This window comes from Berghia stephanieae, chromosome 3 (assembly GCF_034508935.2).
Source record: "Berghia stephanieae isolate SIO BIC M18660-M18661 chromosome 3, UCSD_Bste_1.3, whole genome shotgun sequence".
NCBI lineage: Eukaryota > Metazoa > Mollusca > Gastropoda > Nudibranchia > Aeolidiidae > Berghia > Berghia stephanieae.
The window spans coordinates 69,412,863-69,425,362 of NC_088362.1; the positions used below are offsets into that span (position 1 = coordinate 69,412,863).

Below are 12,500 nucleotides of genomic sequence, written 5' to 3' on the forward strand. Positions count from 1 at the left end.
GTGTGTGTGTGTGTGTGTGTTTGTGTGAAGAGAGAGAGAGAGAGAGAGAGAGAGAGAGAGAGAGAGAGAGAGAGAGAGAGAGAGAGAGAGATTTGAGCTCAATTTGTTTGAAGGGTTTTTACGGCGCTTGCAACACTGGTAGTGGTAGTTGCAAGGATGGTGATGTGATGGTGGTAGTAGAGATGATGATGTAATGGTGGTTGTAGTTGTGGTGGCATGGTGATGTGGTGATTGTTGCAGTAGTGGTGGGGACGGTGATGTGGTGGTTGTTGTAGTAGTGGTGGTAGGGATGGTGATGTGGTTGTTGTAGTATTGGTGGTAGGGAAGGTTATGTGGTTGTAGTAGTAGTGGTAGTGATGGTTGTAGTAGTAGTGATGATGATGTGGTGGTGATGGTGGTTGTAGTTGAATTACTGGCAGTAGTGATGATGATGATGTGGTGGTGGTTGTAGTAGGAGAGGTAGTGATGATGATGTGGTGATGGTGTAGGTTGTAGTATTAGTGGTAATGAAGTTGATGTGATGGTGGCGGTGGTCGTAGTAGTAGTGGTAGTGATGATAGTGTGCTGGTGGTGGTTGTAAAAGTAGTTGTAGTGATGGTGGTGGTTGTAGTAGTAGTGTAGTGATGATGATGTGTGGTGATGGTTGTTGCTGTAGTGGTAATGATGATGTGGTGGTGGTTGTAGTGTGTGTGTGTGTGTGTGTGTGTGAGTTTGAGAGAGAGAGAGATGGAGAGACAGAGAGAGAGAGAGAGAGAGAGAGAGAGAGAGAGATAGAGTGCTAAAAATTGCATCTAGTGAAAAGTAGAGCAACATGAACTTGAAAAACTAAGGAGGGTAAAGTTTGGGGTTAAAGTATTTGTGATTAGCTATTATTGGCAAGTACAGAAAGGTGAACATGAAAATTAATCCACTGTGTATGTGTGTGTGTGTGTGTGTGTGTGTGTGTGTGTGTGTATGTGTCTGTTTGTGTGAAGAGAGAGAGGAGAGAGAGGAGAGAGAGAGAGAGAGAGAGAGAGAGAGAGAGAAGAGAGATTTGAGCTCAATTTGTTTGAAGGGTTTTTACGGCGCTTGCAACACTGGTAGTGATAGTTGAAGGATGGTGATGTGATGGTGGTAGTAGAGATGATGATGTAATGGTGGTTGTTGTTGTGGTGGCATGGATGGTGATGTGGTGATTGTTGCATTAGTGGTGGGGACGGTGATGCGGTGGTTGTTGTAGTAGTGGTGGTAGGGATGAGATGTGGTGGTTGTAGTATTGGTGGCAGGGAAGGTTATGTGGTTGTAGTAGTAGTGGTAGTGATGGTTGTAGTAGTAGTGATGATGATGTGGTGGTGATGGTGGTTGTAGTTGAATTACTGGCAGTAGTGATGATGATGATGTGGTGGTGGTTGTAGTAGGAGAGGTAGTGATGATGATGTGGTGATGTTGGTGGTTGTAGTATTAGTGGTAATGAAGTTGATGTGATGGTGGCGGTGGTCGTAGTAGTAGTGGTAGTGATGATAGTGTGCTGGTGGTGGTTGTAAAAGTAGTTGTAGTGATGGTGGTGGTTGTAGTAGTAGTCGTAGTGATGATGATGTGATGGGGATGGTTGTTGCTGTAGTGGTAATGATGATGTGGTGGTGGTGGTGGCTGTAGTGTGTGTGTGTGTGTGTGAGTTTGAGAGAGAAAGAGATGGAGAGACACACAGAGAGAGAGAGAGAGAGAGAGAGAGAGAGAGAGAGAGAGAGAGAGAGAGTGCTAAAAATTGCATCTAGTGAAAAGTAGAGCAACATGAACTTGAAAAACTAAGGAGGGTAAAGTTTGAGGTTAAAGTATTTGTGTTTAGCTATTATTGGCAAGTACAGAAAGGTGAACATGAAAATTAATCCACTGTGTATGTGTGTGTGTGTGTGTGTATGTGTCTGTTTGTGTGAAGAGAGAGAGAGAGAGAGAGAGAGAGAGAGAGAGAGAGAGAGAGAGAGAGATTTGAGCTCAATTTGTTTGAAGGGTTTTTACGGCGCTTGCAACACTGGTAGTGATAGTTGAAGGGATGGTGATGTGATGGTGGTAGTAGAGATGATGATGTAATGGTGGTTGTTGTTGTGGTGGCATGGATGGTGATGTGGTGATTGTTGCATTAGTGGTGGGACGGTGATGCGGTGGTTGTTGTAGTAGTGGTGGTAGGGATGAGATGTGGTGGTTGTAGTATTGGTGGTAGGGAAGGTTATGTGGTTGTATTAGTAGTGGTAGTGATGGTTGTAGTAGTAGTGATGATGATGTGGTGGTGATGGTGGTTGTAGTTGAAGTACTGGCAGTAGTGATGATGATGATGTGGTGGTGGTTGTAGTAGGAGAGGTAGTGATGATGATGTGGTGATGGTGGCGGTTGTAGTATTAGTGGTAATGAAGTTGATGTGATTGTGGCGGTGGTCGTAGTAGTAGTGGTAGTGATGATAGTGTGCTGGTGGTGGTTGTTAAAAGTAGTTGTAGTGATGGTTGTGGTGTAGTAGTAGTGATAGTGATGATGATGTGGTGGTGATGGTTGTTGCTGTAGTGGTAATGATGATGTGGTGGTGGTGGTGGTTGTAGTTGTAGTTAGTGATGATGATGATGTGGTGGTGGTTGTAGTAGTAGTTGTCGTGATGATGTGGTGGTAGTGGTGGATGTAGTGTGTGTGTGTGTGTGTGTGTGTGTGAGTTTGAGGGAGAGAGAGAGAGAGAGAGAGAGAGAGAGAGAGAGAGAGAGAGAGTGCTAAAAATTTCATCTAGTGAAAAGTAAAGCAACATGAACTAGAAAAACTAAGGAGGGTAAAGTTTGAGGTTAAAGTATTTGTGATTAGCTATTATTGGCAAGTACAGAAAGGTGAACATGAAAGTTAATCCAGTGTGTGTGTGTGTGTGTATGTGTGTGTTTGTGTGAAGAGAGAGAGAGAGAGCGAGAGAGAGAGAGAGAGAGAGAGAGAGAGAGAGAGATTTGAGCTCAATTTGTTTGAAGGGTTTTTACGGCGCTTGCAACACTGGTAGTGGTAGTTGCAGGGATAGTGATGTGATGGTGGTAGTAGAGATGATGCTGTAATGGTGGTTGTAGTTGTGGTGGCATGGATGGTGATGTGGTGATTGTTGCATTAGTGGTGGGGACGGTGATGTGGTGGTTGTTGTAGTAGTGGTGGTAGGGATGGTGATGTGGTGGTTGTAGTATTGGTGGTAGGGAAGGTTATGTGGTTGTAGTAGTAGTGGTAGTGATGGTTGTAGTAGTAGTGATGATGATGTGGTGGGGATGGGGTTGTAGTTGAAGTACTGGCAGTAGTGATGCTGATGTGGTGGTGGTTGTAGTAGGAGAGGTAGTGATGATGATGTGGTGATGGTGGTGGTTGTAGTATTAGTGGTAATAAACTTGATGTGATGGTGGCGGTGGTCGTAGTAGTAGTGGTAGTGATGATAGTGTGCTGGTGGTGGTTGTAAAAGTAATTGTAGTGATGGTGGTGGTGTAGTAGTAGTGGTAGTGATGATGATGTGGTGGTGATGGTTGTTGCTGTAGTGGTAATGATGATGTGGTGGTGGTTGTAGTGTGTGTGTGTGTGAGTTTGAGAGAGAGAGAGATGGAGAGAGAGAGAGAGAGAGAGAGAGAGAGAGAGAGAGAGATTTGAGCTCAACTTGTTTGAAGGGTTTTTACGGCGCTTGCAACATTGGTAGTGATAGTTGCATGGATGGTGATGTGATGGTGGTAGTAGAGATGATGATGTAATGGTGGTTGTAGTTGTGGTGGCATGGATGGTGAAGTGGTGATTGTTGCAGTAGTGGTGGGGACGGTGATGTGGTGGTTGTTTTAGTAGTGGTGGTAGGTATGGTGATGTGGTGGTTGTAGTATTGGTGGTAGGGAAGGTTATGTGGTTGTAGTAGTAGTGGTAGTGATGGTTGTAGTAGTAGTGATGATGATGTGGTGGTGATGGTGGTTGTAGTTGAAGTACTGGCAGTAGTGATGCTGATGTGGTGGTGGTTGTAGTAGGAGAGGTAGTGATGATGATGTGGTGATGGTGGTGGTTGTAGTATTAGTGGTAATGAAGTTGATGTGATGGTGGCGGTGGTCGTAGTAGTAGTGGTAGTGATGATAGTGTGCTGGTGGTGGTTGTAAAAGTAGTTGTAGTGATGGTGGTGGGTGTAGTAGTAGTGGTAGTGATGATGATGTGGTGGTGATGGTCGTTGCTGTGTGGTAATGATGATGTGGTGGTGGTGGTGGTTGTAGTTGTAGTTAGTGACGATGATGATGTGGTGGTGGTTGTAGTAGTAGTGGTAGTGATGGTTGTTGTGATAGTGATGATGATGTGTGGTGATGGTTGTTGTGGTTGTAGTAGTAGCAGTGGTGATGAGGATGATGATGATGATGTGGTGGTTGTAGTAGTAGTGGTAGTAATGGTTGTAGTAATAGTGATGATGATGTGGTGGTGATTGTGGTTGTAGAAGTAGCAGTGGTGATGATGATGATGATGATGATGTGGTGTTGGTGGTTGTAGTAGTAGTGGTAATGAAGATGATGTAGTGGTGGTGGTTGTGTTAGTAGTGACTGGAGGGAGGGGGGGGGGGTATCCTTGGAACATCTTAACCTCACCGGAATTTGACGGAAGTTGCCCGTAACCTTAAATGTTTTGCTCCAAACCGGAGTTTTGGCATCACTGAATTTGGCATGAGCTTAGAATATACATTTGATGATGTACATACAAATGTTTGAAATAATCCAATCATTACTTTTGTAGTTATTCATTATTATGTAAGATGTCCTTAAAATAAATAAAACAGTCTTATCCAGTCACAAGCACAGGTGCCCACTCAAATGTTTACAAATCATATTATGATATGTAAACAAAACATAATACATTACATAACAGAGGAAAAAAATATCATCTCCAAAACTGACTATACATCTGTTTCCCCTCTCACCAAGGGTATCCGATCAGGGCCAGGACAAAACCAAGTAATCTCATTCTAAGACAAAGACAGAAAGCTAGTTGGAAAACAGATATAAGGGGATAGAAGACAGTAAATACCTCCCTGCCCACTATGGGAGGTCAGGAGCCCCACCCAATTAAAGTCTTAGCATGTCCTATAATTTCATAAATTAAGAAAGAGGGAGAAAGGACCCTCACCTCGATCATTAAGCAATGCAGCTAGACAAATAAATAACAGAACGTGGTGTGTATCAAAAATGCACAAACACACCCATATGTAACACACGCATGCTGACGTCATGACACCTTGCCCGGGCATTTTAATGGCCAACAGGCGCATGTGATGAGCGTTGACCAATCAGAATCATTCGTTTGTAAACTTGTCAGGGAAAAACCTAGACTTGTTTTCAGTTTTTAAAGTTCATTATTGGTTGAACCATGAAATTGTGGAAACAGTCGTGCTTTCTTTGAGATAGATAAAGACACGCCCTTTGCTGTGGTATCTTACATGGTATTGGTGGAGGAAAAGACTTAATATTTCTAAGTCTTGGAAATGGTTGCATTCTGAGAGAAAGTCAACTCTCGTTTTGAATGTGTCATTGATAGTTGCTTTTTTAAACTTTAAATCTATATAACTTATCCTCAATATCTATGTTGAATTATTATGTTTTCATGTAGAAAAAGGATTGTATGTAGTTTCTGAAACAACGAAAAACTGAAATTTGATAATTTTGACCATTCCCATTTTAAAACCGGTTTTCTTCGTTTTCCAAATCCCGACTTAATACCGCTTCAAGGCGTAGGGTCACAAATATTCATATGGAGCAAGATTCTGACCATATGCAGGGTGTTTTAGGGTCGAAAGTTTAGACCAAATTAATGCGTCTTGGATTTGACGATTAGTGTGTGGTCGGGAATTGTCATGCTACAATATCAAATCTCTACTTCTCCGAATCCGTGAGAGTCTATTTTTGAGGGATTGTGGAGTGAAAACATATTTTTCAGAGTTCACTGTATGCACTTGTTCAAGAAATTGTATATGAACTATGTCTTTCATGTCCCAGAAAATGGTAAACAAGACCTTTCTTGCAGAGGCAATGACTTTGAATTTCCTTGGGCTTGAAGATGTATGCCTGTACTCCATTGACTGCACTTTGGTTTCTGGGCCGTAGTGGATGACCCATATCCATCATCAGTCAAAATTTTCTGCAGAATATCTCTATTTCCTTGTCATATAGTCTTAAATGCTGGGTACAAATGTCTCTTCTCTGCACTTTCATTTCTGAAGTTAGCGGTCTTGGGACCCATCATGCAGAGACTTTTCTGTAACCCAATATATATATATATATATATATATATATATATATATATATATATATATATATATATATATATACATATATATATATATATATATATATACATATATATATATATATATATATATATATATATATATATATATATATATATATACTCATTATTTTGAAATCCCAACTTCATAGGCAATATTTTTTGTTTTACCCTTCGATTCGCCTTAATCATACGAGCAACTGCTTCTTGATTACACGTATCGGATGCAGAGGGGCCTATCTAAAAACGCTTACCTGGTCGCTGCGATCTTATGTCTGTTGAGACATCTCCTTTGAAAATTCTAACACACAGTGCCATCAGTAAAAAACATAAACAGCCTTCCTTCTTTGATGAGTGTTTGCTGCGCAGCATCCTTCTGCTGTTACTGTTAGAAATTCAATAACAGGGCGCTGTTTGACGAGAAGTTCACCAATTTCTCGACCGCGTTGTCTTAGTATGGTTGTTATGTCACTCAATTATGAGTACAAATGACGTCACATGAATTAGTATTACACATGGGTGTAGAAATATGATTTGAGAGTGCGTGTGTGAAGTTTCATGATTATACCTAAAATCTATTTTGATTTATGGGCAAACAGTACTTATATATCAGCCCACGTTCGTGCATATATATATATATATATATATATATATATATATATATATATATATATATATATATATATATATATATATATATATATATACATGACTTCAGGAAATATGCTTTTATTTTGCTCATATCATTGAATAGCGATTAATAATACCAACATAATCCAATGTTTTATGTTTATTTTCATAACTTGCATAGTCTGACACTAAGACTTGTATTATGACGCCATTTTTGGTTAATGTACAAATGGCCCCGTTGGTTGTATTTTTTGGAATACAACGTATTTGTCGCCTTGTATTTTTTACGTAGTCTGTTTGTTTGTTTTTTGTTTTAAATTATTTTTTTTCGGGGGGTCAATGGTAGGACGAGACATGCCGCCTGTTGGGCGATATTACAATTTTTCAGACAGAGACAACGCTGTTAACGACCATGTACTGATTTCATAGATGAAAGTACAGTGAAAGAATATTAATAAAGAGCCTTTTGTAAGGAATCAACCATGCGTCGCTCACAGCGGGACTCGAACACTGAACCTTCTGATCCGAAGGCGAGTGTCATACCACTAGACCACATAGCCACATAATAGCAATATCCGGCACTGCCTATGAAAGGCTGGGAATTTATTCATATTTGAGTCGAATGAGTAATGCTTGCATTAAGTGGCTTTCCCAGTGACATAATGCCGGGCCAGAATTTTGTGACCATCTTTATAGATAATTATAAGTCTCAGCCTGGCTTGATTATACGATTTTACTCGTATTACAAGTAGAGACAGTGTCAGACTACGATAAGCGAATGTAAAAACTGTGCCTGTATAAAACCTTAAATGTTAAGATTTAGTCCTGAACAAACCCTCTTTGGATTGGATCGGAATATCTACCTTCATGAATACTAAGGTATGCCCCTACTCCGTGACCTGTGCCGTGGCGAAAATCGAGACCTACATCCCACAACTGGTAGCTGGCAAACACGCCAACCTGGCGACCTGAAAACGATAAGGACAATAACAATAACTACATTATATATAAATAAATAAATAAATAAATAAACAAAGCAACACACACACACATACAAACACACAAACTCCTATACGACCAATGGGCAAAATGACCGGATCTTAAGTAGATATGTGTCAAACCACAGTTTTAGATGAACAGAAATCGAGGGGTTATAAAAAAATAATTATATGCCAATATTTTGCAGCTCGTAATGCACACAATACATCCCAATATGCATCCAAGTCGTGCCTAAGTACCAAAACTACAATTATCGTGTCTACAATGAAATTTTTACTAATTTACATCGGAACGACAATGCCAAACAAATCCCCTTTGATGTCAATGCAGCATTTGATATTATGTACAACACGATATGACAGGATAAAATAGAGAATTTTGGGCAGTAATAAAATGGAACTCGAGTAGCTCAATAATATGTATAACAAATATTGTTATCTTAGATTATGGCAACTCCACCAGCACCGACTGCTATAAGAATTGGTGTACCACAGGGGTCTGTACATGGTCTATTGCTTTCTCCAACCGATTATATGTGACCCATCGCATCGATTTGGTAAATGACAAGATTAGAAAATTATAGTTTTTTTTTTTAATTTGAGACGCAAACTCTTTCTAAATGTAAGCATTCATTTTAACTCAAATTCAAAATAAATAAATAAATAAATAAATAAATAAATAAATAAATAAATAAATAAATAAATAAATAAATAAATAAATAAATGTATATAGCGCCAATATCCACCTAGAAACTATTTATTTACTATTGGGGCTAGATCGCCAGTTTTTGAAACGGATGAAAACGGAACTTTTCTTTAGTTTTTTCCAAATAACTTATTATTAGAGTATTTTTGTGGCGCTGCAAAAACGATCTTTAAGCACCGCCTTATATATACGTAGGTAACTATCATAACCCGGTAAGCAGCACCTCGATAGAAAATAAGTTAATACTATTTTTCAATCTATTAGACACGTTGGAATCTCCGAGGGGAAAAGCTTAACTTCCTAAGTAAATACAATATTGTGCTTAAAAGGCAAAGAATGCAAGTATTTTCCTCATTGACTTACCAAACACAAGACAAAATAACGACTTTTTCTGAAGGATGGAAAAGAGACTCAGCAGGCTCTGAAAGTCACCCCCTCATACATTTATGGATTTTACGATTCCAAGTATTTTATGCCTTTATAATCTTAATTATTGGTTTTAAAAACTCCAGATGAAATACTATCCTCCCACTGCCTTTAGACATTTCCGATTTCATCGAAAGAGTCACAAAAGGCAGGCTTGCTATGCTTTTATAAAGCTCTCCTAAAAAGTTATTGCCCCTGGAAGGTCACAAAATTCGTGACGTTTAAAAAGTATATAACTTTGTGTTAAATAATATATTCCTGCCTTCCAGCAAGGTTTTATAACTAAATTTTGTAAGACTTCATTTAGAAATCTTTAATTTTAATTTAACACTAGATATTTTTTTGGAGCACAACGTCTTTTACTCGAATGCATATTGTGTCACTTAAAGAATAAGTTAAAAACTGCGAACAATGAATGCTTACCATACAGTTTTTTGTTTTTGGGCCAGTGGATAGATGCAAGGTTGATCGTCGAGGCTAAAACAAGGGTGTAACACTCCTGACATGAAGGGATGAAACAAGAAGGTTCAGGTGAAACAAAAGGTAAGACTTTATCGAACTTATGTATTCTATTTTAGACATAATTGCTAGACGAGCTTATAATTGACCTATCTAAATTAAATCACACTTATTGATGTCAATGGAGTCCCGATAGCTCAGTTGGTAGAACACTCATTCTTCAAACATAATGCCAGAATCGATCCCGGGTGAAGTCGATATTGTTTCTTCTAACTCCACCATGTCCACCCAGCAGTAATGGGGTAGCTGGACTGTTAGCAGATCTGGCGTAAAGTACTTAGCAATAGACTAGCGTCCTGTCAAAAAGGTGGAAATAAATAGAAAATGTTTGTATTTTGCAATAGAAACCAGAATAAACTGCCGCTTCATGGGTCGTTTAGCTCAGAATGACTTATTTTTAATTTGGTTAATCAAACCTTTCTAAGTATACATTTAATTTGTTTTCAGATAATTTTAGAAAGACCAGCTGCTTATGGTTTAAGTGAGAGTTATCCAACTGTAAATCAACACCACCACGAACTTGGTAACCGAAAAGAGCCGCATAATAGAAATTATAATTTTATAATGTAAATGATTAGATAGTGTTTGAATCATCACATGGGGTGTCTAATGATTTGAAAATATTTGTATGCATCCATCACAAATCTGTATGATGTCGTGATGGTTCTGATATTAATGATAATGGTAGTGATGATGATGATGATAGTGATGATGATGATGATAATAGTAATAACAATAGCAATAACACTAATGATAATAATAATAATAATGATAGTATTAATAATAATAATAATAACAATAATGATAATAATAATAATAATAATAATAATAATAATAATAATAATAATAATAATAATATAATTATTATTATCATTATTTATATTATTATTTATATTATTATTAATAATAATAATAATAATAATAATAATAATAATAATAATAATAATAATAATAATAATAATTATAATAACAGTAATAATAATAATAATAATAATAATAATAATAATAATAATAATAATAATAATAATAATAATAATAATAATAATAATAGAAATAATAATGTATTGTCCAACAAATGTCAATTCATATGAGATAAACACGTTTTAAATACGATAGCAAGTCAATGACTAGTAAAAGAAAATATGAGACTTGGGTTAAAATGATATGTTTTATTTAAGAGACTGATAATATGTTTTTAAAGTACAAATGTTTAATTTTCATATTTCTGACTAGTTCATCTTATAGTGCAGTTTTAGCCATCTGGTTAGCCCCGACATAATATTATCAGATTGATATAATAATGATTTACGAATGATATTGTTTACGAACTTTTTGATAGTTAGTCGGTTTTCCGTAATGCATTGTACGAGTCACATCAGTGCTTCCATCTCTGAAAAGGTTAAGAATTGCAATTGCTTAGATACTACTACTATCATCATCATCATCATCATCACCATAATCACCATCATCATCATCATCATCATCATCATCATCATCATCATCATCATGATCATCATCATCATCGTCATCCTCTTCATAATTATCTATATAGATAGAGAGAGACACATAAGAATGATGATCATCAAACTCCTCCTTATCATTATCATCCTCATCATCATCATCATCATCATCATCATCATCATCATCATCATCATCATCGTCATCCTCTTCATAATTATCTATATAGATAGAGAGAGAGACACATAAGAAAAGAAGGAGAGAGTGGAGACACTCAAACAAGCACACACACACATACACAAGCATACACACACAGAGAGAAAGATAGAAAGATAGATAAGTATATATCATCATCACCATAATCACCATTATCATCATCATCATCATCATCATCATCATCATCATCATCATCGTCATCCTCTTTATAATTATCTATATAGATAGAGAGAGACACATAAGAATGATGATCATCAAACTCCTCCTTATCATTATCATCCTCCTCCTCCTCCTCCTCATCATCATCATCATCATCATCATCATCATCATCATCATCATCATCAGCATCATCATCGTCATCCTCTTCATAATTATCTATATAGAAAGAGAGAGAGAGACACATAAGAAAAGAAGGAGAGAGTGGAGACACTCAAACAAGCACACACACATACACAAGCATACACACACAGAGAGAAAGATAGAAAGATAGATAAGTATATATATATATATACATATATATATATATATATATATATATATATATATATATATATACAGAGAGAGAGAGAGAGAGAGAGAGAGAGAGAGAGAGAGAGAGAGAGAGAGAGAAGGGGAAGTGAAAAGATGTCTCACAAATATTGTCCACCCGAGTCCAAAAGGTATACGCTATCGTCACTGATGACCCTGTCCGTTTCTTTGCTGGGCGAGTAATGATTAATGGCAGCATTGGGACCGTAACTCGAAATAGTGTTGAAACTCAGGCCACGGCTGTAGTTGGCAGCTCTGAAATTGAAAAAAATAATGTAATTAAAATAATGAGAATAGTAAAATAAGTTTAGCTACAGTTGTATAGAATGAAACGATTATGCTTGCTTCTCGTTTTATTCCTCTTTGCTGAGACTTAGACTACGAAAAAAAAAATACAGCGACCAGCTTGTCTTGTTTCGTTTTAAAAACTGCCCATGTTCTAAGCAGACCTAATAGCTGACCCGAAAAACACAAAATTCGACACGAACTCATTAATTGCGGCTATGTGGTCTTGTGGTATGTCACTCGCTTTCGGATCGGAAGGTCCTTGGTTAGAGACGCATAGTTGAGTCCTTGGAAAGGGCTCTTTACTCCCATTCTCTCACCGTACTCAGGTGTCAAAAGCAGCCGACCGAATAAATTGGAGATGTCTGGTGTATGCCCTATGTGCCCCAAGGCCCGAAGAGGGTTAAGTACTACCATTTTGAGCAGCTGGATCACAGATTGTCTTTGACATAGCAAAGAGC

The 12,500-nt window shown here is 37.7% G+C and overlaps 1 protein-coding gene across 1 annotated transcript in view; it reads right to left on the reverse strand.

The window, feature by feature from the left end:
• The window catches only part of LOC144968314 (xaa-Pro aminopeptidase 1-like), a 54,737-nt gene that overhangs the window by 10,158 nt on the left and 32,079 nt on the right, over window positions 1–12,500 (reverse strand). Inside the window, exons 15-18 of the mRNA XM_078906555.1 lie at window positions 11,860–12,009; window positions 10,882–10,942; window positions 9,457–9,532; window positions 7,767–7,871 (exon numbers count right to left, since the gene is read on the reverse strand). Coding sequence (XP_078762681.1) covers window positions 7,767–7,871; window positions 9,457–9,532; window positions 10,882–10,942; window positions 11,860–12,009 — 392 coding nt within the window. The remainder of the gene's footprint in view (window positions 1–7,766; window positions 7,872–9,456; window positions 9,533–10,881; window positions 10,943–11,859; window positions 12,010–12,500) is intronic.